The sequence below is a fragment of the Rhipicephalus microplus genome, chromosome 2 (assembly GCF_043290135.1).
Source record: "Rhipicephalus microplus isolate Deutch F79 chromosome 2, USDA_Rmic, whole genome shotgun sequence".
Classification (NCBI taxonomy): domain Eukaryota; kingdom Metazoa; phylum Arthropoda; class Arachnida; order Ixodida; family Ixodidae; genus Rhipicephalus; species Rhipicephalus microplus.
In genome coordinates, this window is record NC_134701.1 from 42,212,569 (window position 1) to 42,240,087 (window position 27,519).

Genomic DNA, 27,519 nt, shown 5'->3' on the forward strand with positions numbered 1-27,519 from the left:
GCGCCGCCCGTTTCTCCTTTTCTTTCTTTTTTCTTTTTGTGCACTGCACCGTGTTGCCTTAAGATTGACAGAAATTAGGTGTCTGTTTCCTTCTTCACGAATTACTACCCCCACCGTTTCTCGCCTTAGGCTGCAGGACAACATCCACCACACGCCACATCGCAGTCGTGCCGCCAAGGGGAACGCCGTGGCATTTTGGTGCGGTGCCGCCAGTTTTGCATAGATAAACTAGCTGCGGAAAACGAACTTTATTGGTCAAATGGGCAAGGGCCTTAATGACCGCTTGCGTGAACACCATTTTAACGTCTTCAATACAATGCTGGGTCACATCGGCATTCATTGTCATCACTGTGGGTGTACAACGTGCTTTAATCAGACCATAGTGATGCTCGCCGCACCTGTAAATGCTTTTCCATTTCTTTTTCTTCTTTTTTTGGTCTCGCACCCTCTCCCTTACATTGTATAAATGCACTTCTAATAGAAGCAAAAAACTAGTTGAAAGTCAGTACTCCTTGCCTCTGCTGTCTTGTCCTTTCCTAACTGTTCTATGCGTTGTTAGCACTTTTCTAAATGAATACCCACCAACTTGCCCAAGTGTCTACCCTTTCATATTCAATATGCTAAGGCATGTTGCCAGGCTAGCCAGGCTAGTTGGTTCGGATGCACAGTTCATGTGGTAAGGCGCATCACGACAAGGACAGAGAAGCACCTACACACAGAGCTGACTTGCAACAATGGTTTTATTTACAATAAGACATGACAATTATACAATGACAGTATATCCATAAAATTGAGGGAACATGTAAAGATACAGCACAAGCGTGTGCACATGTCATTGCTAGTAGTTTTAACTAGGGCTAGTGTGAATAGTGAATTTTAGGTTAGAAAGAAAGTCTACATGAATAGTAGATTTTGGGTCAAATATTTTTAATTGAATTTTAGTGGTATATATAACACATTATAACTAATCTGAAATGAACTACAAACCAATCTGCAAAATATCTTAACTAATCTACAAAATTTATTTTAAAAACTGAAACAAGACCTGAGCTAATTCCATACTTTTTGGCTCAAAAGAAATGAAAACAACTTTGAATAGTAGCCAGATTAGACTTTCGGTAGGATGCGAGTCACACCATGTAAAATATGTAATGTTGAAAAATTTATTTATACTTAGAGCAAACAAAAAGGAAAAAAGTGGGGTTGATGGGGAAGGAAATGAGGGGGTTTTGCACATGTGCTGAGTTTTTGTTTGTCAGACAAAAACATCACTTGACAATGGCAGTTAAAAATTCCTCAAAGGAAGACTTAACCCTTATTCATTTTTACTGTGTATGTACAATATCACATGAACCAAAAAGCCCCTTTTGAAATGTTTATACTTGCTGGCTGAAGTGTATTAAATTTGTAAATTTGGTATGACTCTGCATAATTTCTGTCTCTTGAGGATCGGAGTTTAATGGGAGGAAGTGAAGTTTGAGGTCGTTGAAGCGGTGACCTGCTACACTAAAATGCTGTGTCACTGCTTCAGGTAATTTATTCGCTGCGTCCGCACGATGCTTGTTTACCCTAATATTAAAAGGCCAGCTGTCCTGTTCTGCGAATTAGCTGTCCCTTACAAAAGCAGGTATAAACATTTTAAAAGAGGTTCTTGAGTCCATGCGATATACAGTCTATCACGGGTATACCAAACTCAGATATATCGAATTATTGGTTATACTCGACAGTTGAAGAATGCCCTTGAAGTTCTCATGGAAAGTATAGGACTACTGCACCCGTATATCTAACTCCCGCACAGCAGGACATCCGCTATATTGAACGCAGCACTACACTGTGGCCCAGAAAGTGCGTCTTTCTTAGAAAATATTGATCAAATTTCAGCCTCGTTCTTACAAGTTCCGGTCTCCTTGCGTGCGCAGGTGAAGAAAAGGCAGCATTGCACTGATCTGGTTCGCAGCATGGCGCTTGCGAATGCAATGAATGGTATGTTTGATGTGCTATCTGCAGGTCTTCATGCACGGGTATAGTGTTTATCAAGAAGACAGATTGCCGAGGAGAACCAAATGAGTATGTGAAGTGATACGGCGATCTCGTTGCAATGTTCGCATTTCTTTCCTTGTTTGTTAGTGCACAATGGCATGGGAGCGTGAAAAGGATGTGAAAGTTACACGGATGTGAAAGCTACAATAAAAAAAAAAGCATGGCCTTCGAGATGTGCAACCTCATGACGTATTTTGGTGTCTTTGGATTTAGAACACATGTACCAGAGGCTACACTTTTTCTAGCTTTTCGCATAAAAGCAGCTGAAAGCAGCGATTGCCAACTACAAAGGCCCAAGTTCCATCTTCCTCTTTTTGCCATTCATACAATATACATTTGAATAGGCCCTTTCATGGCTTAGCACACCCAACACACACACACTGCCACGAAACAACATTTGCAAAGATTACATGCGAAGTAATATACACCAATTAGTTTATTTCGAGCACTTCAAAATTTTCAATACTTTAAGGGGGGGGGGGGGGGCATGGTGTGTGGAGATATTTTCTGTATTTGTAGACCAATCATAATGAAGATATGCATGCTTAAAGTAGTTTTTCTGGCTGATTTCAAATATGCAAAAATCTTTATTGTTGGTCATTTAATTCAGAAGATACACAATGCTGCCCTCTATTGTTTTTGGAGACATTAGAAAATGAAGTGCTTATCAAAAAGTAAATATTATTGCATAGCTAGGCAGTGCAATAAGCAATAAGTGCAATGCTGCAAGCAGATTTCAAATTTAAGAAAAACTAGTGATTCTGCAGATGATGAAAGTTGAAGAGTCATGTCATGGCTATCACATACAAAGAAGTTTATTACCTTTTAAATTTATATGGGCAGCAAATGGAAATTCTGCTCTCAGCACTTTGTAATACACATATTGGGCTTTATGTTAACGAAAAAATTATTGCTCTAGGTGCTCTAGATTGCAAGATATCAACTCGACAAACTAGCAAAGTTACCAAAAAGCATGTTTTCAGAAAACTGAGAAACTCATTCATTTACATAACTGCACTTGAAAAAGTTCAGTATGCACCGGGCATGTAGTCCTTTTCACTATGAGTTCCTGTGTGGCGCTTTTTTAGGGACTGGTGCATGTTCTCCGTTGCTTTTCGCTTCTTTGCTGATGCTGCCGTGCGTCGACGATCCTTTTCAGCCATACGACTGCGGGTCGCCAGCTGGGGTTTAGGCTCAGCTCTTTCATAATGTCTTGTGATGCCCTTTTATTACCTGCATTGAACTTGAGCACTCCTTCTGCCACATCTGCCTCCACCGTGAATAGCGAAGCATGTCGCTCCTTTGGTTCCAGTGTCCAGGTAATTGAATGCAGGCATTCGTTGTTGTTTTGGGTTTTCCCACACTGGCATCGTTGCAGCAGCTTTCTGTCTGACAAGCGCTCATAAATGGGAAGTAAGGCTTGGCAGACATGTAGAGGCTGCTTTCGACGTTGTTTAGGACTGGGCTCCCCCTTGCCCTTTGTCGCATTTTGAACTTTTACAAAGGCGTACTCTTTTCGCATAGGAATGGCGGATAGCTCCCAATGTGAATCGTGCGACACTGACGAGAGAATAGATCATCTACTGTGTTCATGTGAACATTTTCCGAGCGAATGCAACTTGCTACGCGAAACGTTAGAGACACTAGACAGTAGACCTTTTTCCAAAGAGAAGATACTTGGCTCATGGCTCTACGCGTCGCTGGCCAGCAAAGCGACGCGGGCATTGCTAAGTTTTCTAAAAGACGACCGGACTATGCGACCGCTTATAAGCGTGCAATGGACAAGGTCACATCTACACACACATCTTGTTTGCACCAGGAATTTGGGCCACGTGGGCACAGAGTGTGGTTTGCCATATCATCATTGGATGTGATGTGACGATGAGTGGCCATCACTGCTGTGTGCGTAGCATCAACATCTCCACTGTGTGTCTTCAGAGCCCACTCGTAATAATTGGTGAGCTTGGAGATCAGGTCCCCTGTCAAGTGGCCCTTTCCCCCAAGACTCTCAAGGCCAGGGCCTTTGTGTTTTGCAATCAAGTTGCGAAAAGCAGTGCCCATAGGCTTTTGGACATGATTAATGCAGTCCTCTTTTTCCACTGGGATATACTGATAAACCTCATCATCGTGTAACGCAAGGTAACTGGCTGTCCCCGTGGCAAAGCACCGTGGTGTAGCGCAGGTTGTGCCGCTCAAGTGACCTCCTGAAGAGGATGAGGGCAGCCTCAACCTCCATTTTTCCAGCCTTCTTGTCACTGTTTTTCTGACACTGGTGATTTTCCTTCCATGGTGCATAAGAAGGGTCACCTTCCTTTGGGTTTGACTCGCATCCAGCACAAAAGTTTCTCAAAACAACGAAGTCAAGCACCAGCCCGCTGAGCAATTCTATGGCGGTGCCGAGACCGATATGCGATGAGTGACTGCGAGTCATCCATGACCCATCAAACGACGCCGCGATGTTTCCCATGTGGCCTATATTAAGTTCCGCGTAAAGTTCGCAAACCGACCACGCGCAGTCACTCATCAATATGCATGCAGCACGATCGGCCGCGGGTGCCAACTTCGTCTTCACGTAGTGTTGCCACGTTTTTGTGTGAAGACCCTGACGGCTGATGCCCATAGACGAGAACACATCTTTTAGCGCGGTCTATTTGTTCACCGTTGCCTGCAAGGCATGTGCGGCCAAAACGTTCACAGCAAAAGGTTTCATAGGTTCATCGCTACGAGCACGCGGTGAGCTCCACAACGACGCAGTCTCCCCACAGGTCAAACACACAAAACGAAACTTCACGAGTCCGAATTCCCGGTCGTCGCGGCCAGTCTGCGATTCGCCGTTGCATGACTTGCACTTTGCAAATGCCAACAAAGCGCTGTTCACTGTGTCCAAATCTATAATTGTGAACGCGGTTCCATCAGGCGGCCGAGCTGCTTCGTCGGCACCGTCAACCGTGAATGTGCGTTTTCGCTCCGTCGCTGCAGCGGACGACAACTCCGATAACTTATTTTGGGCTTTAGCTCACTCCTCTTCCAAGTCAGATTGCTGCCGATAGATAGTATCTAGACGCACGCGACCACTGCTCGAAGGCTCTGCGGCCGACGGACTTTGCACAGGCTCCGTGACAACTGATGCGGTGGCTAGGCCTTCCGTGGTAGCCTCAACAACTTCGGCAAGGGACGCGAAGAGGGTAGCGTCTTGGGGGTTTTGCGGTATCACGGAGCGCTTCTTGAAATTAGCAACTAGCGTCCTTCACACCTTTTTCACACCAAACTTGTGCCGGGTGCGAAATTTGCGCTCGGGATTTGGCATCGTGAAACTTCTCCGCTGACACTGAGGCAAAATGACGCGCATGGACGCGCGTCTTAATACTCGAAGCAGACGAAGCCAGAAGCCTCCACCAATAGAGAGGCAAGCTCAAGTCACGGCAAGCTCAATTTTGTGCCACTTGTTCATGCAGTGGCTGACAACGATGAGAAATTATGCCTGAAGTGGGTGTGCGCCACATTTAATAGCTGAACAAAAACAAGCTTTTATAATCAATTCGAACATTGGACGACCCACTCGTTCACTATTCGCTTTGTGCGACAACTGCTTCATCTTTCGTAATTTTAAAACGCTTTACAAGTCGTATGAAAGCGATTCCTTTCCCAACATCAAGCCTGCTTAAGGCAAGTTCTCCAACAAATCCCAAGCGCCGGCATGGCTCAGTGGCAGAATACTGGGCTGGCACCCAGTGGACCCGGGTTCGGGTCTCACTGTGTCATTAGTACTAGGTTTTTTTTCTAATTTCGTGCGATGTAGTTATGAACACCGGCGGCAGCGGCAGACAACTACGGTGCAGCGCGAGACCCGAAGTGTGATCTCACAACAGCTTTCCCTGTAAAAAAAACCATAGCATATCCACGGAATGAATGTTGATGAGTGGGGCGAAGCATCCGTCAAACCGTTCGTGCTTCCGTTCGGGTGTCCGTCTGTCCGTATGTGCCCCCATTTGTGCAGCTGTTAATTCGTGCATCATCCCATCTGTAAGTGCACCTGTTTGTGTGTCCATCTGTGCGTGCATCTGTTCGTCCTTGTGTCTGTATGTCTGTCCGTCCGTGTAACCGTCTGTCCATCTAGTGAACACTTCGAGTACCGCCATCTTGCTTCTTTTTATCATATATCCATCATATACAAGTACTGCCATACAGCAGACAATCCAAAGACTAAACGAGAATATGTACCACAATTCTGCTGTCAGTGCTTTGTGAACACCGAGAGCGTGATAACGACACCGTGCTACGTTTTTCACGACATGTGGACATGCAGATATGTGCCCGAGGGCAGGTATGCGCCACAGGTTACGCACTATGACAACGGGAGATGCACATGCCACGCCATAAGGATCTTCGCCCCTAAAACAATTAGTTGAAAGTTAGCACTGTGTTTGTGTGCTTCTTCTCTGTCCCTGTTGTGATGTGCTACACTGTATAAATTTTGAGTCTAGTGTGCATCTGAATATAGCACAACAGGACAGCATCTTCTCCCATTTATTCTTGTTTCCCCGAGCTAAGATGAAGTAGAATGGCCTCTATGTGTGTACACATCTTTCTGAAGTTGACATTAAGCAATTTAATGCATAATTTTACTGAGTTGGAATTGCTATTTGCATATCTAAACATTTGTGCATTGCCTTAGAGTAAAAATAGCGAAATTTCACGTTGGTGTTCCATTATATTACAAGAACTTGTGGGCTCTGTGCCACCCTGCAAGATACTTCAAGAATTTGTGTGTAAGTTACTTTTTTACACTACAAACATGCCCAAACCACCAAACCAGTCACCTTGATGAAAGCGGCCTCCGCTTCTTCAAACATCAGCAGATTGTTGTAGGTGCGGCCAACATTCATGTGAGCTCCAATGTCATCGGGCTGCACACTGAAATGAAAGAGTTGAATGCATACATTCAGAGAATGTTCCAAGATGTGGTCAATAAATCATTTTTAGTTACGTTTATCCTCGCATGAAATTTACTATACATACAAGACATTTATTTATTCATTGATTCATTCACATCCTCAAGAAGCATTGTAGAGGTGAGGGGCTATAGTACACCACCAAAGATGTGTACATTACAACAAAATTTAAACAAAAAAAATATTGTCATGGGATGAGACTAGCCAAAAAGAAGAAAAAAGTATATTTACAAAATGTACACAGAGTCCTTCAGTGAAGATGACAGGGTAGCAACAACAACACGAGCTCTATTTTTATCTCCATCTCCATTGCTTTGCTATAGCATTATTTGTTGTACATCATGACTTCTTAACATATAGCCGCCACTGGAAGCACTCTCTCTGTGGTTAAGAAAGAGTATGATTTTGTGCGGAGAAGTATGGCTTAAGATGGGAGAGTTGTACAATATCAGCACAGATGATGACGGTGGAGTGTCTAATGGGGCGATCTCATATAGGCGACCTCAGTCAGTTGGCACAAGAATAAGGCTCGGAATGTAAGACTCGGAATAGAGAGAGAGGAACTTCAACGACAGGCCAACGTGACGGCAAGGGGTCAAGAGCAAGACTACCGGTCCTGAAGAGTAGGAGATGACTCAGTGATGGCTGTCACATCGATAATTTTGCGAGAGCTGTGAGGCAGAAAGGCAATCCCAAATTATCTGGCGAACCGTATGAGCCCGAGTATTTACACCACTGGCGTACTCAATAGGAGTATACATATCTGACAGCAGAAAAGTGTCAAAAGGTAAAGTGGGATGGCAGCCATACAAGAGATAGAAGGGAAAAAGCAAGCAGTGTCATGGCGTGATGAGTTGTCACGAAATGTCAGGTAAGGCGAAGTGGTATCCCAATCACGATGGTCGGCAGAAACATACATGGACAGGAATGCCGTCAGCATGCGATTGAGGCACTCAGTGAGCCCATTTGTTTGTTTGTAGTAAGCAGTGGTGAGTTTATGATGTGTGGGACACAAGTGAAGAATGTTGTCCACAACCTTGAAGAGAAATGAACGACCACAGTCGGTCAGCATCAGACGTGGTGCTCCATGGCAGAAAATGACATCGTGACGGAGGAAGTCTGCAACATCAGTAGCACAGCTTGTTATTACCACTAGCGTGATAGCATACCGCGTCGCGCAGTCTGCAGCAATGACTACAGTCCAACCAACTTACAATAATCCCAGAAATAATGATGTAACAGTTATAACGACCATACTTCAATGCACTTATTATTCCCTATGCTAACCATTGAAACTGAGTCCACATACAGTGAACAATTTTCAAAGCTTCCTACTTTTACGACGAACACTTCCGACACGGTCACGGTAAAAATATGGTGCATACAAAGTGAGAAAATGTTAGAACAGACATTCTAAAGCACGCGATAGGTGTGTGCTCGCGTGGGCCCCGCTGCGGTTTATTTGCAATGAAGATAGCATACGCCACGGTGAGCACAACAGGCAGGTTCTAGACATTATAGCGAGGTCGCTCACTTTCCAGACATTTGTTCACTGGCAGAACGAAAGTGAGGAAAAAAAAAAAAATACGAGGCATCATAAGGACCTGCAGTCAGCTTTTGCATGGCAAACTTTTCTAACAATGTTCACGGTATTTAGGACTGCCATTGATTAAATAACAATGACTTCAAATGCAAGAAGCCATAAATATGAGAAGCGATTGTGGTGTTGGGCATTTCATGGCCCTCCGATCAGATTCGGTTTTGATGGGATATGTGTCACACTGTGCCACACAAGGGCTATATCGGTAACCTTTCGTACGCGCCCATGCGCGCTCTCTGAATAAACAGTTCCCCTCCCAGTTCTCGGCTTAGCGTGACGTTCTTCACAGTGCTCCCACGCTAACATGCCCTTTGTCTTCGTGGGACGATGCCCCGGTGGCGATACAACAAACTGGTGATGAAATTAACAAAAAGTAAGCAGCTTACGTACTTCATTGGCATCCTCCATCGATTTCCTAAGTGAGTTGTCACTTTTTCAGGCTCATTTACAGGGCACCGCTCTACTTGCACGCTGCAAATGCGTTGGGCCTACTGCGGCCACCCCTGCATGTTTAGCCAATCCTTGCTGGCACCAGTGACTCGCCAACGCATACTGGCTACTGCGACTCCTCAGTGCCTCAATGCTCCAGCATGACTTCCGTGATTGCTCTTCCACCGTTTTTGTAAACAACTCCCCCCCTCCACCCGTGCCTTGGCCCAAATGGCGTCGTGTCTTTCAGCAGTATGTCGAAGTCGCCATCGGAGATACCCCCGCCCCACTCTCAAGAAAAGTCTACAACTTACTGCACGGAGTGGAGGGCCTTCATGCCTACTAGACACTTCGCTGCTGAAGGTTACTGTTTAAGTTGGTCAAGTCAACATACCTTTCCCCGTTGACACCGGTGCGACCGTATCATTGCTCAAATCACAAGATTTCAAGAAGTACTTTTTGGGGATCAGACTACTTGACTTATACGTTGTTCTTCAGGACTATTCGAAGAAGTGCATTTACAATTTCATTAAATATTTTTTTACAAACGTTTGTTACAATGATACCACTGCTCCTGTCACATTTTACGTGATGAAAGGGGGTTCTTCACTTCTTGGGTTGGATGCCATTTGAAGCCTCCACATAACCATCGACGACGCAGCACTGTCCTGCTCACAAGTTTCAAGTTCAGAAACCCCGAGAATTCCTGCCAATGTTCCTTATGAATTTCATCACCTCTTCACCCAGGAACTCGAACTGATGAAAGGGACATGCACAAAGTGAAAGGCCGTCCAGGTGTGCAGCCAGTCACTGCCAAACTTCGCAGATTTCCATCTCTACTTTGACAGTAAGTCTCCGACGAACTTTCTTGTTTTGAAAAAACAGGCGTCATCGAGCCAGTTTCAGCATCAGATTGGGTCTCTCCACTAATCGTGGTGAAGAAAAAGAATGGTTCCTTAAGGCTTTTTGTGGACTTGCGTGAACCAAACAAAGTTATCGCAGTTGATGGGTTTCCCCTACTCCACATTGAAGAACTTCTACAGCAACTTACAGGTGCTGTTTACTTTTTAAAGCTAGATCTTGCATCAGCGTACCATCAGATGAACTTGTCAGAATCAAGTAGAGACTTAAATACCATTGTAACACATGATGGTTTATTCTGATTCCATAGACTTTGCTTTGGGCTTCCATCTGCCCCTACTGCTTTGCGGAACATGATGTCAGACATCTTGAAAGAATGCTCTGGAGTGCTGAGCTACTTAGATGACATTTTGGTCTAGGGTCGAATGTGTGCTGAGCATGGTGCTAGTTTACAAGTTGTACTAAGACACATAAGCAGCACACAAATGAAACTCAACAACAAATGTGTCTTTGCCGTCAAGCAAGTTCAATTTTAGGACGCAATTTCAGTGCCATTGAATTGTCTCCTCTTGATTCCAAAGTCCATGCTATTTATAATGCACCTGAACCTACAGACTCTGAAACCTTGCACTTATTTCTTGGTCTCGCTGACTATTAGTCAAAGTTAATTCCACATTATGTTGATGTTGAACCACTGGGTTCTATGTTGCATAAAGGCCAAACATACAATTGGTCCAAGAAAGATAATTTGACTTTCAACAATATCAAAGAAGTACTAGCTAAAAACCCAGTCATTCAACTCTTTGACGAGAAGCTTCCAATAGTCATCATGACTGATGCGACCAACAGAGGATCGGGTGCCGTGTTTAAACAACTCAAAGGTGACCAGTTAATTACAATTGCTTTTGCTTCGAGAACTTCTGCCTCCTGCTGAACGCAGATACTCTGCTGGTGAGCGTGAACCCCTAGCCTGCCTCTTTTCTTGTAAAAAATAGCAAGTGTTCTTATGGGCTAGACATTTTACAATACGCACTCATCATCAAGCTCTTGTTACATTACTTTCTGCTGAATCAGAGGGCCGACCCCCATTACGCATTTCACGCTGGTGTGCCAGACTGTTATACTACTTCACTGTACAGTACTGCAAGGGTTCACATAACGTTGTGGTGGATGACCTTTCTTGTTTACCTTTACAACTTCCAGTCTGTCCAGAACTAGAAGAAGAAATAATCTTTCTCGTTACTCCTCGCATAAGTAAATTTGACCTACAGGCAGCAACTGCTGAAGATGCTACATTGCAACATGTGTTTGCATTCATTGCTAATGGCTGGCCAAATAACAAATCTCTGCCACCAGAACTAATTCCCTACTTTGCAATCAGATTTGAGCTGTCCCGTGTAGAAAACTTAGTTTTTCGCGCAGATAGGATCACTATTCCTGCATCAATGTGCAGCAGACTTGTGCAATTGGCTCATGAAAGCAACCCAGGCATTGTCAAGGCGAAACAATGGCTTAGAGAGAAATACTGATGGTCTGGCTTGAATAGCCAGGTTGAACGTGCTGTTTGTGTAACCGACGCTTGTTCTGAGAAACGCTATAAGAACAGATGCACCCGGACACGAGAGGCCACACAACGCTGCGGCACCTGTAGCGTCTCATAAGCAAGTGCCGGTTTATTGCTAAAACACTAGTAAGGGGCGCAGCCCAAGGTTGCTGGAAAACTGTATAATGTCCGCTGCACGTCCCTTTCTTGGCAATGATGTGTTGGTCAGCACTACATCTCTAAGATCTGCTTGAACTGCTTGTCGTAGGGCAGGAACTTTGATGAATCACGCGTTCTCAGAGATCTTCAGACAGGCTGTTTGTCGGAAGTGCTGTCTGCGGTGATGTCCGGTTCTACTGGGTCAGTCACAAAAGTGAATGACCCAGCACTGTCATCGTAATCCTGGTCAGTCGTTCGAGGCACTTCCAAATCGCAGGTTGGCTGCACATCTTTTATCATCCCATCATCGGATAGCTTCCTAAAACTGAAGGCTTTCGACGTGGGTCGTAGACGCTGTCTATTTCGCGTATACTGCTCACCATCCTCAGATAGCACTCTGTAGGAACGAGGTGCGAATTTCGATGGAGCGGCACACGAGGTCGAAGTCCTCTCATGCAGCAAGTCCGAGGAGGGCACATCTGTTTAACAGCACAAAAAATTTGAGGCTCACAGTCTTTCCTTGGTACGTAACTGGGATCACAACTGTTCCGAGATGCTTGATGGCTTGACCGCTGTAACTACATAGTGTCGCCTTGCTCTTCTGAAGCTCGTACTTTGGCACCTGAAATGCTTGAGCCAACGCAGAGGGATCAAGTTTACCTGTGATCCTGTGTCTACTTTGAGCTTCAGTTTGCTGTTTTTCACATTTGCGTTTATCATCCATTCCGAACTCTTGCTAGAATAAACTTGCAACACCTTATACTGCGCATTTGATGAGTTGCTGCACGCCTCTTTGACATCGTCTACCGCTTTCTTGGTTCTGCAGGCTACTGCAAGATGATTCTTTCGACCGTATTTTCTGCATCGTTAACCATACGCCGGGCATTTTTTCGGCTCATGCCATCTCTTGCACTTAATGCAGGCTCTTTAATTTCACGTCTTGTCCTTTCTTGACATTTTTTTCTTTGCTGATGAATTCAACAGCTTTTGTTTCCAGAGCTTGGCACTCTCTTTTCTGATTTGCTGCTATTTCTGCAGATTGTGCTGTTTTAATAGCATCTTCCAGCGATAGCAAGTCCTCTCTGAGTAGGCGCTCTCTCGAAGCTGGTCGTCAGCTGTTCTGAACACAATCTGATCCCGTATCATAGATTTTTGCAAAATTCCGAAATTGAACCTCTGCGCTTTTAACTGCAGATCACTCAAGAAGCTTTTATATGATTCGCAATTCACCTGGACGCGCTTCCGAAACAAGCACCGTTTGAAAATTTCATTCGTGCGAGGCTGGCAACAGCTTTCAAACTTTCAAAAAACCGTGTCATAGCTCTCCTTCTCTGTTGCCGTGCAACCTAAAGTGCCGAATACTTCGATAGCTTCTGGCCCTGCCACATGGAGTAGCTATGCCACTTTCTGCTTTTGACTGCGTTTCCACTCGCTTTTCGTGGCTTCGAGATAGAATTAAAAATGCTAAAGAAACTTACGCCATTTCTCGGCGATATTCCCGGAAAATACGAGATGGTCCGACGGGCGTAGTCCTTCCATGGCTTGAAGAAGCGGTGACACCGTTCACTTTTGACACCTTGTAACTAATGGTAATCCTGAGTCACATATAAGAACAGATGCACCCGGACAGGAGAGACCACACGACGCTATGGCACCTGTAGCGTCTCATAAGCAAGTGCCGGTTTATTGTTAGACCACTAGTAAGAGGTGCAGCCCAAGGTTGCTGCACAACTATATAATGTCCTCTGCAGTTTGCAACTGCATTGTATGTCAGACAGCTGATAAATTTGCTAAACCTGTTCTTGCACCCCTCCAGCCTGTCCCGTGGCCAAGCAAACCGTGGGAAAATCTAGGCATGGACATTGTTGGTTTACTCGAATGTGCTCCATTCGACTGCAGATTTGCAATTACATTAGTTGACTATCACTCTAAGTGACCGGAAGTTTGTTTTTTCTCATGCAGTCACTTAAGAAGCGGTAGTTACATTCTTAACAATACTTTTCAGTAGGGAAGGCTTCTCTGGGGCAATTGTTAGAGACAACGGTCCTCAGTTCAAGTTGCAACTATTTGAAACTTTTCTCTCAGAAAGAGGCTTCAGCATCTTTGCTCATCAAACTACTATCCACAAGGCAACGGCCAAGTTGAATGTTTTAACATAGTTCTGAAAGAGCGAATTCAGCTCGCTCAACTTGAATGCCACCCACTGAAACATGCTATTACAGAGTTCTTAGGCACATATTGCTTTACGCCTCAAGCTACCACAGCCTTTTCACCTGCACAACGCAACCCTGGCAGCGACGTTGACACTGATGCTCATCAAGCGAAAGCCAAGTAAAGACGCCCTTGACAGAATTCTGACCTCACGGTCTAGTGCCTACCCAGAGAGGACTCTGGCGGTGCGATCGTTCAGTGACCATGGGAATTATGGGCGTGACATGAATTCGCCATGTCTTCGTGCTTATGCGCAGTGAATTGCACTGGTGGCTTCATTTATTGCTGTGTTGTGGTTTTGTTTTGATGGAAAGAACAAACCATTTTTCACTTTGCGACCCGATTTAAAGTGGTAAGCCTAAAAGATTAGGGTGGTGAAGCGTAACTGCCAAACATTTGCCAACTGCTGTTTCGTGACAAAGCAGCTTCAAGCCACGCGAAGCCAGAATGAACATATAGCACGAAGACTATTCAAATCGATGTCCTACTCAAAATTCCCATGCTCGCTGAAGCGCTATCTGTAGCAGCTCACATAGGCACTACCACCAGAGGGCCCTCTAGTGTACATTTAGGAAACTTAATGTATGGAGGGCTAGCGTTACACAGGCTAGTCAAAGAGCTGCTTCGCATCTAATATGGTGTAATTAGACGAGTGTTATTAACGCATATAGTGTTGCGTGGCAGGAGCGTTCAATCACGCTAGGTGTCAACACATCGGAATTGCACAGTAAGTGGGTGCTTTAAAGGACCCCTTACAAAGCTCCCAGACAAAGTCAACAGCTGTGTATAGATTTCCCATTTGCCTTACCGAAATGTAGTGGATACTTCTCTAATTCACAAAAGAAAGAAATATGTCTTAGTTGGGACTTCGCAACTGTACTTGCATTATAAAATAGTTTGAAACAGTGAATGTTGCCCATGCTAATGTTTGTTTCTTTGCAGCATTGTTGAAGCATTCATCCTAAACCGAAGTCACGCTAGCAACTTATGGGGCGACACACAACGAACCCGATACGCTATCGCGTTCTACTCTTGAAGGCAAAGCTCAAGCATCATCCAAGTTTTCTTCAAATAGAAATTGCCATACATGCACTGATATAAATAAGTTTAATACACAGAAAAACTCCCCGTAACGAATAATACATAGGCATTTAATGAGTGCTGATTCAATATTGTAGTGTGAGTATATGAAATAATGTCAAGAATACAAGTCCCTTCTTCACCCTTAGCAAAGTTTACATGTTGACTTTGGATATGATAGACAAGGTTTGTTTTGTCGTTAGCAAGTCGATGATAATGTTGAATAACCACCTCATAAAGCGCTTTAGGGCTCTCCCATATTGTACACAAATAAGAACAATGTCGATCGAGGTAGTAGGGCGAGGATGGTGGGCTCAGTGGGTGCAACAAGAATTTCATTGGATGTACAGTCTGTTTGACACTTATGGGGGGAGACAGTTTTGGAAGGCTGAAAAATGTTCGAAAAATGGATTTTTTGAAGTATCTTTTTAATAATATATAGCGTCGGAAGAAGGCGTTCCTAAAATGCTATTGCCATGTAATGCGTATTTGTCGAGTAATTCAGTCTTGAAATGAGTTTCGTGACCATTCCCACACCTGAAATCACTCCAAAGACGGTCATATTCGACGCCGGGCACCTGAGAACTACGCCAAGTAGCGTAGCCATTTTGGTCTCATTTGAAAGGCGTATTATCCTTTTGTCTGTTCTAAATGGAACAAAGCTTTTCGCTCGGCAACAGGGCAGCTATCACGAATAAAGAAAAACCAAATACTCGCACATCATTGGTGCATTTTCATCATTTGGGGCAGTTACCGGTTTTCTATTAGATGTTAAGGAATTTGTCTCCTAGACAGTGGTGCGCCATCCACCATTTTGTGACAAGGCCTAAGCGATGGCTGTGCGATCGGTGCAATGGCAGGTGGTCATCGAAACTTCCATACTGCTCATGCGTTCGGAAAGAAGCAAGAACGGCATCTGAAAGCATGCAGCGTCTTATCAGCGAAACCCTCTGCTGCCGAGTACATGGAAAAAGCTGGCTGTGCCAACGCTATCACGAACACGGCCCCCGCGATCACGGACAAGATAGCCAGAGGCGGCGATCACACTTGAGATCTGCAGGTCGGCACTCCCTTGGTTTCCAACGCTGAACAAGTGGCACTTGAGTGTCGTGCGAGTGATATTCAGAGAGACCTTTCGTCGACATTAGCCTGACGACGTGAGCGATCTGTTTTTCAAGACTCGGAAGCGACCGTGACTACTGAAACGCCGTTCACCGTTGTAAGCTTTGCGATAATGAATTAACTGTTTCAGTGTATGAAGTGCGGTGTATGCGGCGGGCCCAGCAGCATTTTGAAGAAAGATCGGAAATATGGCATTGCCACAAAAATTGTGCTGACGTGTGATGAGTGAGGGGAACTGAAAACTGTACAGAGCTCCCCGAGAGCAAGGGGGGATGCAGCGCGCGGCCCACTCGAGATTGACGTGCTCGCGGTTCAGGCGGAACAGCAAATGCACAAACTGTCAGTCCTCTTCCCTGCCATCCGTGCGTGCACCTGAATGTCAAAAGACAGATTTGTTGATAGGAGCGGCGGCATGCACGAGATACTAAAGGGACGATTGAGCCATGGAGTAGCTTAAGCACAGGCGATGAGAAAAACACCCGGGAACTGGGTCGAAGCTTTGCATTCTGTGACCGCGTGAACTTAAAACATATATAATCGTTTGAAACATACATCGTACCCAGAGAGGGGACACATTTCCGAGGAATAAAATTCCCAAGTATAGTTTTGCTATTGTTACGCTGGGGTGCAAGATCATTCATGCGCAGTCGTTACTGCACGGGATTAGGTGGTTAGCACAACAACTTTCTGGCCTCCAGCCTTGTGATTGGTCCCTCTGTCGTATGTGCGATTAACGATCATTCCCACCTTTCAAAGACACCATATAATCACACGCAGGTGCGTCGAATATGGCCACAAGCCACAAGAACCGCCAGAACACACACACACACACATTATACCAAAGCTTCTCATAAGTTGGCGGACCGGAAAAGTCGCAGAGGTAAAAAGACTAGTCCCAGTGCACTCTTTCCTGGCGGCAGCCTTACAAGGGTGTTTGATCATTCTCGAATGTCAAGTGAAAAATATCCAAGGTGGGTCAACACTCCTGAACAGCACTTGATTGCTGTCAGACTGGATCATACTGATAGGAAAAGTAATCACATGTTCTCCCCACACGTGGTCGATCTCAGCATCGCGCAGTTCCCTGTGCTCGTGGAGGGCACCTTAAGAACTCACCATACTTAAGTGACATGTGAGAGGCTAATTGTGGCGCCTCACGTCGTTGCCAATCTACCCTGTTCTACACTATGGGCTGCATACTGTGCACCTGTTCAACGCCAAGAAACGTTTACAAAAGAAATGCCGTTCCCTCTGCTGTTCCTACATAAACGTAACGCATTACCGTTGCAGTTCCACCAATTCTCAATGAAACTGTGGCGTTCCTCGAAAAATGAACTAGCTTTAGGAACGTCTTTCTTGGAACACCGTTCCGTACAACACTGGCACAGCCCAAGAAGGGAGCATCTGCTTACTGATCATCCTCGAAAGGATGCTCCTGAATTTCGCGTGGCGGCGCGGGAGTCTATGGCCATTGGGAATAGCCACGAGTCAGTCCGAGACGCCTGTCTGCAACACTCAGGTCGAACACAGCGCTATCGCACTGTTGTGACTGAGCTGCCACTAGCAGCGGCCAGCCTGTCTAGCTTGCAGCATTTTGTGTGCACAGACTACACACAGACTGATTGCGGACTAGTCACAAAATAGCATGATTTCAACAGTCATGACCTTGCAACGCGAAACGGCAGACAAGGCTCTCTCGGTTCGGTCAATGGTGAAGTGTGCTAGACTAACACTGTGCACGCGACCAATCAAAAGCCTCGAGACAACCTTCAGACATTTGCTTTTTGTGCGCTTGGTATTGAAGGACATAGCCAGCTGAGGCGAAGAATTTGAGCATAAAAAAATTATCTATCCAACAAGCCCAAAGCGACGGCACCTGGTCACACCGTTGAGAAGCTAACATTTATTTTTTAAATCGGTGTTTTTTCTCGATTTCCGAGATAATTCTCGCCACCTCCGCAGGCACAGCTAAGCACTTCTACGCAGTTTTCAGTGAAGATATTTTGGAATCGTATCAGGGGCGGCGCCAGGAGTATTTTAGCGAGGGGCCCCCGCCACGGTGGTCTAGTGGCTAAGGTACTCGGCTACTGACCCGCAGGTCGCGGGTTCGAATTCCGGCTGCGGCGGCTGCATTTCCCCGATGGAGGCGGAAATGTTGTAGGCCCGTGTGCTCAGATTTGGGTGCACGTTAAAGAACCCCAGGTGGTCGAAATTTCCGGAGCCCTCCACTATGGCATCTCTCATAATCACATGGTGGTTTTGGGACGTTAAACCCCACATATCAATCAATCAATATTTTAGCAAGGGGGCGCCAGGAGTATTTTAGCAAGGGGGCACCCGTGATAAGAGAATTGCTTGAAGGGGCGAGAAGCTTAGCGATTGTGTTATGACTATGTTCACTCCTGGGGGGCAATGAGGGGGAGAATTTCGGGAGGGCTCCAGTCCTCTTCCTCGCGCCAATCCCTGGCCGTGCGCCTGAATTGAATGGAAGAAAGGCTGCTGAAACTGAAATAGTTTTTCTCAAAAAATCAGTTTTCTTGCCAGTTACCATGCACTGTGATAACTTTTTGCGCACTAAAGGTATACTGTGCAATTTGTACTGCAAAAGGTTTTACAACTTTTTGAGAAGTGCGGAAATTATTAATTCTGGCTTGTGCGCGCAATTGTAGACATGTCTTCGTGGGTGAGCATCGGGAAAGAAAATGCGAAGTGACACTGACCAACACGGAATTATGACTTATCGCTGACAACCTTATTGCATACGTACCTTCATCTAACTGTTTGGACATGTGCGTGGTGTACTATCCTAAGTGCGCTAGGCTGCTGAAAAACTACACGCACTGGGGCACACCAATCATAGCCGCCTCATTGTGGGGGCCGTGTTAATGCGCACACAAAAACGAAAGCAGCTCATATAAACTTTTAGCACGCTACAGGGAAATGAATGCACTGAACGCAAAGCAAACAACATGGGACAGCACAAGCACTCACTAACAACTATTTATGTTTACAGAAGCATAACAAAGTATATATACAAGAGGAAAGAGGGCTGTAAAAGAGACAAAAAAAAAAAGAACATTCCCGCATGTGCAAAAAATACATTGAGAGACGCTATCCTCAATCGTGCCCACACTTCTTGAAGTCTAGTGACAGACATTTAGTGACACACATGTACTTATTTACTGCCTGATTTACAAGCTACAGGCAACATAAGCAGACATCAGTCAAACAATCATGCAATGCCACATTTGGTTGCCATCATTTGGCCTTGAAGTCACGAGCCTTTATGAAGAGCACATTTTGCCATCGGTTCGAATCGCACACGATAAGCAGCATCGATATCGTACATGACTTCTTGGCATGCTTTGTGGCTACTGGTATGCATGCACGAGTGCTGTTACATCTTTTGAATAAGCCTATGTCTGTTGATGTGTCTTGTGACCCTTAAATTAAGTAGAATGTGTTTTGACAAGCCTACAGTGCGATAGATGCTGTCAAACACGAGACTGCTTGGCACAGTTTACCTTGATTTTCTCAGGATGATACAGTTAATCCCATTCGGTGAAGAAGTGTAACCGCTCTTAAAACAACATTGAATGTGACACAGACAGAAAAAAAAAATCATTCATTTTATAGTATGGTAACCATGCACAAAAATGTAAACATCAATTTATCAAATGGGTGCACTCACCTGGCAGCTTTTAGGAAATACTCCAGTGCTCGGGCATAGTCCCCCTGTCCCTCCAGGGCATGGCCCACATTGTTGTACAACTTGGCATTCTGGCTGTTCACCTTGAGCCCCGCCATAAAGATGCTGTACTCGGACTCCCTGCAGCAGCATTGACGTGCTCTTTAGCCTTTCCACAGACTTTTTATGGAAGGTGTGGTCAATTAAAAGTAAACAAAAATCAAATTTGGCTTTTTTTCAGCTAAAACAACTGTAAATGCCCAAAGATTGTTCGACAGCTGAACAATGCCACAGTTCAGAATGCTGGTGACTAGTTCATTGATGCGTGATACGTATATGCCTACAGTCATTGCCTACTGTCGACAATACACACAGTGGATATGCGGTCTGCCATAAGCTTTAAGACTACCTACAAACAATATCTGCAATACCTCTCTTACCTTCTATTAGGTTTCATTACGGATGGTTAGAATAAGCAATACCACTGTCACACGACAGATATAATGTCATTTACAGTGAATGTCAATCGTTTATAATGTCGTTTGTTTGCTGTCACAGGGAAAAACTAATGTCATTTGATGAGCATGATATTTCTGGTCGAATAAGTTCCCGAAACACATTTGAAATCGATTTCAGGCCAAATGAGTAGTCCCGACGCCATGAACATTTAGGGAGATGAACTTATGCATACATAACGAGCTTTTACACATCTCCATACTTTGCACACAATGAACGCCGCTTCAATGAAACTTCTGGGTACTGTAGAATCATGGGGATACGAATTTGAAGGGAGCATGTAAGATATTTGTATCATCCTAAATTGGTTGTCACAGAGAAGTGCTGAACAAAGTGCAGGCCCCTGAATTCTAGCAGCGGCGACAATACTGGGTGCTGTTCGGCTGTGACAGAGGCCGCCGCAACGAAGAAACAAACATTAAACGGCACCACACGCGCGCCTTCTCCCCCCCCCCTCGAAGGCGCCGCCATTATGCCCGCCAACCTCCTCGTATCTGTCGCCGAGCGATTTCTGGAAAAATCTTAAAGGAAAGGGGTGTGGTGATGCATAACTGCGTCACGTTATGAGAAATGTCCCGCCCTTTCCACAGCTTTGACTGTGCGGTGTACCAACGAAACGAATAGAAACTTCTAGAACCCTGCGCGAGTGTATATAAGCCAGGAGCGGAAGAAGCTGCAGCAGGAGATGAAGAGAGTTTTGCGCCAGCATGTGAAGAGCAGGAATGAAGAAGTTTTTCACTCTGCGGGTGAAGGCTTGTGTTAGAAGCAGGAGAAACGTGTGTGCTTACCGCCCGTGGGCGAGGACGTGTTTTGCAGTGGAAGCGCGTGAGTGGCTGACGTGATACTGGCAAAGAAGTTTTATTATTGAAGTGTGGACATTTACACGGCGAGGTTTCCTAGAAGAGAAACTTCAGGAGCAGTGGAGCGACCACCGGCGCTGGACTTTGAGTGAGTGTTTCTTTGAAGAGAAGCATTGAAGCTTTGTTCCAAGAGCTTTGGACTGAATGCGTTTGATGAACATTTTGGTCTATAAGCGTCTTGGTTAGTTAATGCAAGAAATGGCATTGTAGTGCGTGTTGTTTATGCCCGTTATTTTGAGTATCTGGTGATTGGCGACACATTGTATTGGATCACTGCAGCGTGTGCATGTCTGTTTCTTGTTTGTTCTGCTGTACTTAAGAAGATATTTTCGTTTCGCTATCAACTCTCCGCTCTGCCTCATTCTTTGGACCACAACTAGCGTTTGCTGGTGCACTAAAAGGAACTAATTCTAAATTGCCCGTGCTTTCGTGGTGCGTTTTGAAGGACCGACATGTCAACCCTTGAAATCATACCAGCAATTGCCTCTCTAATTAACAGGACCAGTGACAATTATTGTGGCATCCATGACAGGACCTTTTTGGTGCGCAGTGTGTCCAAAGTAAGGAGAAAGAGCCTCAAGTTGTTGATAGTGCTATCGGAACGATTTCCGCAAGTTGCACGACTTTCTCACTAACGAGTGCACAGAGAGTTTCAATAGACAGAGTTATACAGAAATTTCGTGCACGAGGCTAGAATTTCATTTGAGAGCCACCATGAATCTGGAGAATCTGGTTGCGCTTTGTGAGAAGATGGGTCTTTCTGGCGCTAAACTACGGAGGGGGTTAGCCAAAAAAAAAAAAGAACGAAAAAGGGCGTAAGTAGAAAGAGAGGTAAAAAAGCAACAGTTACAAAAAGAAAGAGAGACGAAGAAGCGACAGTTAAAAAAAGAAAGCGAAGCCTAAGAGAGGCACATGCAAGCGAAGATGGCTGAGACGAGGCAGTAGCAGCACAAGATAAAACTCTAACAGCTCCATTTGCAGCAGTGAAGTTACACTCCCATCCAGGCTAGAATTTGGAGCAGCAAAAGAGAAGATAATAGCTTCCATTTAAGGGGAGATGCGGGTCAAAAAACAGAGATTTTTTTTGAAAAAGTCGAATTTGTGTTTTCTTGCGTTTTGTATTTCTCCAAGCCTTCTCCTTAATATATTAAAAAATCAAAGCTGAGATTCAGCTAGAAGTTATCGAAAAATACAATTAAAGCACTCGCGGTGGCTCGTGAAAGTGCGCAGTTACCCGATTTTCACGCACGCGGCACTTCGCTCTACGGCATCGCCGGCTCTTGAAATTTCGCGGGCATGTAGGCCTAACCCTCTTCTCCAAGAGCCCGCTTCGGCAAAGCGGCATTCACGCTAAAAATACAACGAAAAAATCGTTTTCCCACAGCATTCTAGTGTAGCGACTGGGCCTTTGAAGTCACGTGGTATGATCGGAGCCCTGTCGTTGGTTGCGAGCATTCCACCACACAGCCGGATGCGAGCGCTTTCTTCGTTCTCCTGCTTTCGCCGAGACATCGTCGAACACAACCGCCGGAGTTATTATTTCCGCGCCATGGATGCCTGCGAGAAATGCTACTTTCGATCACGGAAGTTCGTTACGCGGCACCAGTACGAGGGAAGGCACCCCAAACGCAAACAGTGAGCGCCGGCGAGAGGTCCGTCTGCTGCTAGGCCTAGCGTCGGCAGCAGCGACGCACCCGATTTGCATTGTTCGAGCTTTATTCCTACCGTCGATGACTTCATCAGCGCTTCAGAGTGAAAGATAAAAATGTTCGACGACTCAAGCAAGTGTCAGACGAACGCGGAAGCACATTTATTTGTGAGACCGATGCGATGCAGAACCTCGTCAGTGGCGTAGTATGCTCCAACTGCGGGCGGTGCGAGCTGTCTATTTGAGTAATGGCAAGTAGACGATAAGGACTGGCATCGCTTTCGGAACTTAGGCGCCGAAATGACGCATGTGCTGCAACTGTTGTTTCGTCCACGTATGCGTCAAGCCGCGTGTATCAGTCATGCAGTGGAAGCGAGGAGACGTCCGCCAGCAGCAGTGCACGGGACAGCTTCGCTGTGAGCGTGAAGTCGGTGGCCGCACCGCGTGCGATCGGCATCGGACACGAGCAGCTTGTGCGGGTTTTGTGCAATCATTGGTGTTAAAAAACCGGTGCGTCACAAGAACTGCCATTAGCAAAAGAAAAAAGTGCATACCGCCGCCGAAACCTCGAATGAGCCCAAGAGCAACGGCCCGTCGCCGCAGTAACGAAAAAAAAAAAAAAAATGCTCGCCGGGAGGAGACAACTTGCAGAGGCTGTAAGGGTCCAATATATAGTGCTGGGTTATTCTGAAACTGTCAACTTTTTCAAGATAGCTTTGCTGACATTCTCTGTGAATTTCATTCAGATTGGTTGAAGAGTATAGTATTAAACATGTTTTTGAACTTTCAAACCGCTTTTTCTCAGTTCCTTATTTTTTGGCGTTTTCAGAGCTTGTGCACTATAATTTGTACGCTTTACGTAGTCGGATTGCAATGAAACTTGGCGTACTTAAAATTTAACATGTCCTGAATTCAAATAAACAACTTTCAAAGGTCTCCAAAGCATATTCAGCTGGATTATTTCAGAAGCTTGTTCCTTGAATATGGTAAAACTCAAATTCAGCATTAGAATTTTTTCCTAGGCCAGAACACAAATGTTACACAATGTTTCTTTGCATTATTGAATTCTGCAATTTATTAGGAGCACCATTGGCTATATTTTAGAGCTTTCTTGTGCTTACTATTGTTGCCTAAGCTTGCACAAGAATGCATTGTTTTTACAAATGCATGGTCTGCAAAAAATTAACTAAATGAGCCATGAAAAAAAGAAAAGCAGATTTGAAAAGAGGAGCTCCAACTCTATAACTGGTGAAAGTTTCATTGAGCTGTCACAAATATCTGAAGAAAAAGTTTTTCGAGGAGCATCTCCCCTTAAATGCAACTAAACTGCTTGTAGCATTTGACGAGAGAAAAGACGACCTCGGTGCGTACCTTAACCGATTTGAAACGATTGCCAGGAGCTGAAATTGGCTGGAGCATCGATGGCAACTGCTTTGAATACTTGTTTGAGTGGCGAAAAATTCAGTGTATTCGGTAGGCTGACACCAACCGATGCAGCTAACTATAGAAAAGTAAAATCTGCTTTACTGAAGCTATTCAGATCCACTGTGAAAGGCTTCCGAGACAGATTTCAGATGGAAAAACTAGCTCATGGTGAGACAGCTACCCAGTACGCCACCCGACTTAGCAATTATTTTGACAGATGGCTCGAACTTTCAGTGATAGCACAGGAGTACGGTGAGCATAGAGAACGATTTCTCATCAGTTGCCAACCGAGCCTGTAGCTGTACTTGAAAGAGAGGAAAGCTACGTAGCTTGAAGACATGCTTGAATTGGCCGATCAGTTCTTGGAAGCACAAGGTGGCATAAATTTGGCCAAAGTTAAGGAGCAGTTTCCCAAAGATTAGAACAAATCGATACTCGAATAAAAGAAGCATGCACCGCAGCATGTTACATGATGCTTTCTGTGCAACTGAGTGGGTCATTGTGCTAACACTTGTCGAATCAACTTTACGCGTCCCAGTGTAACGAAATGTTTTAAATGTGGTCGGACTGAGCACAAGACAGACGCATGTTGTAACGAAGAATAAAACCCACCAAGTATCCTGTGTGCAGGTGCCAACAGAAGATGATGATGACATCAGCGACAAATTTGAGGAGCTCAAAAGCGGGCAGAAACTTCCCATTGTGGGTGCTGTGATGACGACACGGTGACAGGTGCTAGAAGGGAATGCCAACACTGCGTGGGAAAGTTGCGGGCAAAATGATTACAGTGTCAAGAGACACCCGAAGCTCCACTTTTATTGTGTGGAGGAACTTGCTGTGGTAAAGCAAATTAAAAGCCAGAACTAGGCCGGTTTACATAATGCACGGTTCAACTCGGATGCTTCTTGATGCTGAGATTGAGATCGAGACACCTTACTTTCGCAGGAAGATTACAACCTTGTGCATGACGACCCTCTTGTACGACCTCATCATCAGAACCATTGATGGAGCATGAGGGCCGAACAATCCAGAATGTTTGGGGGAAGACCTGAAGATTGAGCCCTCGTAAACACAGGGACCGCGAGATACAGTGGAGGAGAATCTTGAGACGAATTTCACGCCAGCTAAGATGAAGCTGTGGTGCAAGGAAAAGTCAGCCATGAGGTCATAGGTTCAGGCGGGAAAAAATGTCGTGCAGGTGAAACTTCAGCAAAACTACCACTGTCGGCAAAGAGTAAAAAGACTTCGAAGTCGGCTAGCCATGCCTAAAGCCGTGTTGTGTACAAGCTTGCGAAGAACCAGCCTTGACCGGTTGAGCGTGATGATACCTTAACAGTGTCAAAGGTGTCAACGATAGTACAGACGCTGCCTCATATAGTGTCGTTCAAAACGGCTCGTCAGAACAGACTGAAGAAAAATAAGAATAGATCAAGCGACCATCGCAAGCAAGGGCGCAAGCGCAACAAGGAGCATATAGGATAGCTGTTGAGGTTAAACAGGAGTGTGTTTGGCAATGGAGAACCTCAATGTGTTGTGTTATTGTTATCATGTGTCATGCATGTCGAGTGACCCTAAGTGTCTGATGCGGTGACGTGATGTGATCGATATGATTGCAGAAGTGTTGTAAAGAGAGACCCTTGTAAATCTGAATTGTTTGAAATCTGTGATGAAGTGTTGTACTCATGTACCTGTGATTATATTTCAAGAGTTGTGACATTGAATATCAATGTCATCATCATCATCATCATCATCCTGACTACGTCCACTGCAGGACAAAGGCCTCTCCCATGTTCCGCCAGTTAACCCGGTCCTGTGATTGCTGCTGCCAATTTATACCCGCAAACTTCTTAATCTCATCTGCCCACCTAACCTTCTGTCTCCCCCTAACCTGCTTCCCTTCTCTGGGAATCCAGTTAGTTACCCTTAATGACCAGCGGTTATCCTGTCTACGCGCTACATGCCCGGCCCATGTCCATTTCCTCTTCTTTATTTCAACTATAATATCCTTAACCCTCGTTTGTCCCCTAATCCACTCTGCTCTTTAAGGTTACACCTACCATTTTTCTTTCCATTGCTCGCTGCATCGTCCTCAATTTGAGCTGAACCCTCTTTGTAAGTCTCCAGGTTTCTGCTCCGTAGCTAAGTGCCAGCAAGATACAGCTGTTATATACCTTCCTCTTGAGGGATAGTGGCAATCTACCTGTCATAGTTTGAGAGTGCTTGCCGAATGTGCTCCACCCCATTCTTATTCTTATAGTTACTTCAATCTCGTGGTTAGGCTCTGCGGTTATTACCTGCCCTAAGTAGACATAGTCTTTTACAACTTCAAGTGCACTATTACCTATCTCGAAGCGCTGCTCCTTTCCGAGGTTGTTGTACATTGCTTTCGTTTTCTGCAGATTAATTTTAAGACCCACCTTTCTGCTGTCCTTGTCTAACTCCGTAATCATGAGTTGCAATTCGTCCCCTGAGTTACTCAGCAATGCAATGTCATCGGCGAAGCGCAGGTTACTAAGGTATTCTCCATTAACTCTTATCCCTAACTGTTCCCATTCTAGGCTTCTGAAAACCTCCGGTAAGCACGCAGTAAATAGCATTGGGGAGATTGTGTCCCCCTGCCTTACCATGTCAATGTGGATATCAATGTGAATTATTATAACTGTTGTGTTGTGAATGCGATGCTCTATGAGCGATGTACTATGCTACAGATTTTGTTGTGTGGCAATTGTTTGCACTCATTTGTGTTGTTTAGAATACTATGAGGTAACATTCTTAAAGTAGGGGGCACTGTTACAAACGAGCGCTGAACAAAGTGCGTACCTTTGAATTCTAACAGTGGTGACAATACGGAGCACTGCTCGAGCACGACAGAGGATGGCACAGCGAAAAAACAAACATTAAACGACGCCACACGCACGCCTTCTTCACCCCTCGAAGGTGCCGCCGCTATGCCGACCCACCTCCTCGTATCTGCCCCCGAGCGATCTCTGGAAACATCTTGAAGAAAAGGGGCGTGGTGATGCAGAGTTGCGTTACGTCAAGAGAGAGGTCCCGCCCTTTCCACAGCCTTGACTGTGCGGCATGCCGACGAAACATCTAGAAACTTCTAGAACCCAGGGCGAGTGCATATAAACTAGCAGCGAAGGGAGCCGCAGCAGGAGATGAAGATAGCTTTGCGCCAGTGTGTGAAGAGCAGGAATGAAGTTTTTCACCTGCGGGTGAAGGCTTGTGTTACAAGCAGGGGAAACGTGTGTGCTTACCACCCATGGGAGAAGACGTGTTCTACAGTCACAGCATGTGAGTGGCCGACATGTTAACACAGAAAGGAAGTTTTGTTAATGAAGCACGGACATTTGACGACACGAGGTTTCCTGGGAGAGAAACT

General features: G+C 45.2%; 1 protein-coding gene across 2 annotated transcripts in view; it reads right to left on the bottom strand.

Moving 5' to 3' along the window:
- The window catches only part of LOC119169114 (protein O-mannosyl-transferase Tmtc3), a 488,628-nt gene that overhangs the window by 200,401 nt on the left and 260,708 nt on the right, over positions 1-27,519 (bottom strand). For both annotated transcript variants that reach the window (XM_075886398.1, XM_037420216.2), the window contains exons 12-13: positions 19,689-19,826; positions 6,861-6,954 (exon numbers count right to left, since the gene is read on the bottom strand). In XM_075886398.1, the coding sequence (XP_075742513.1) occupies positions 6,861-6,954; positions 19,689-19,826 (232 nt within the window). The remainder of the gene's footprint in view (positions 1-6,860; positions 6,955-19,688; positions 19,827-27,519) is intronic.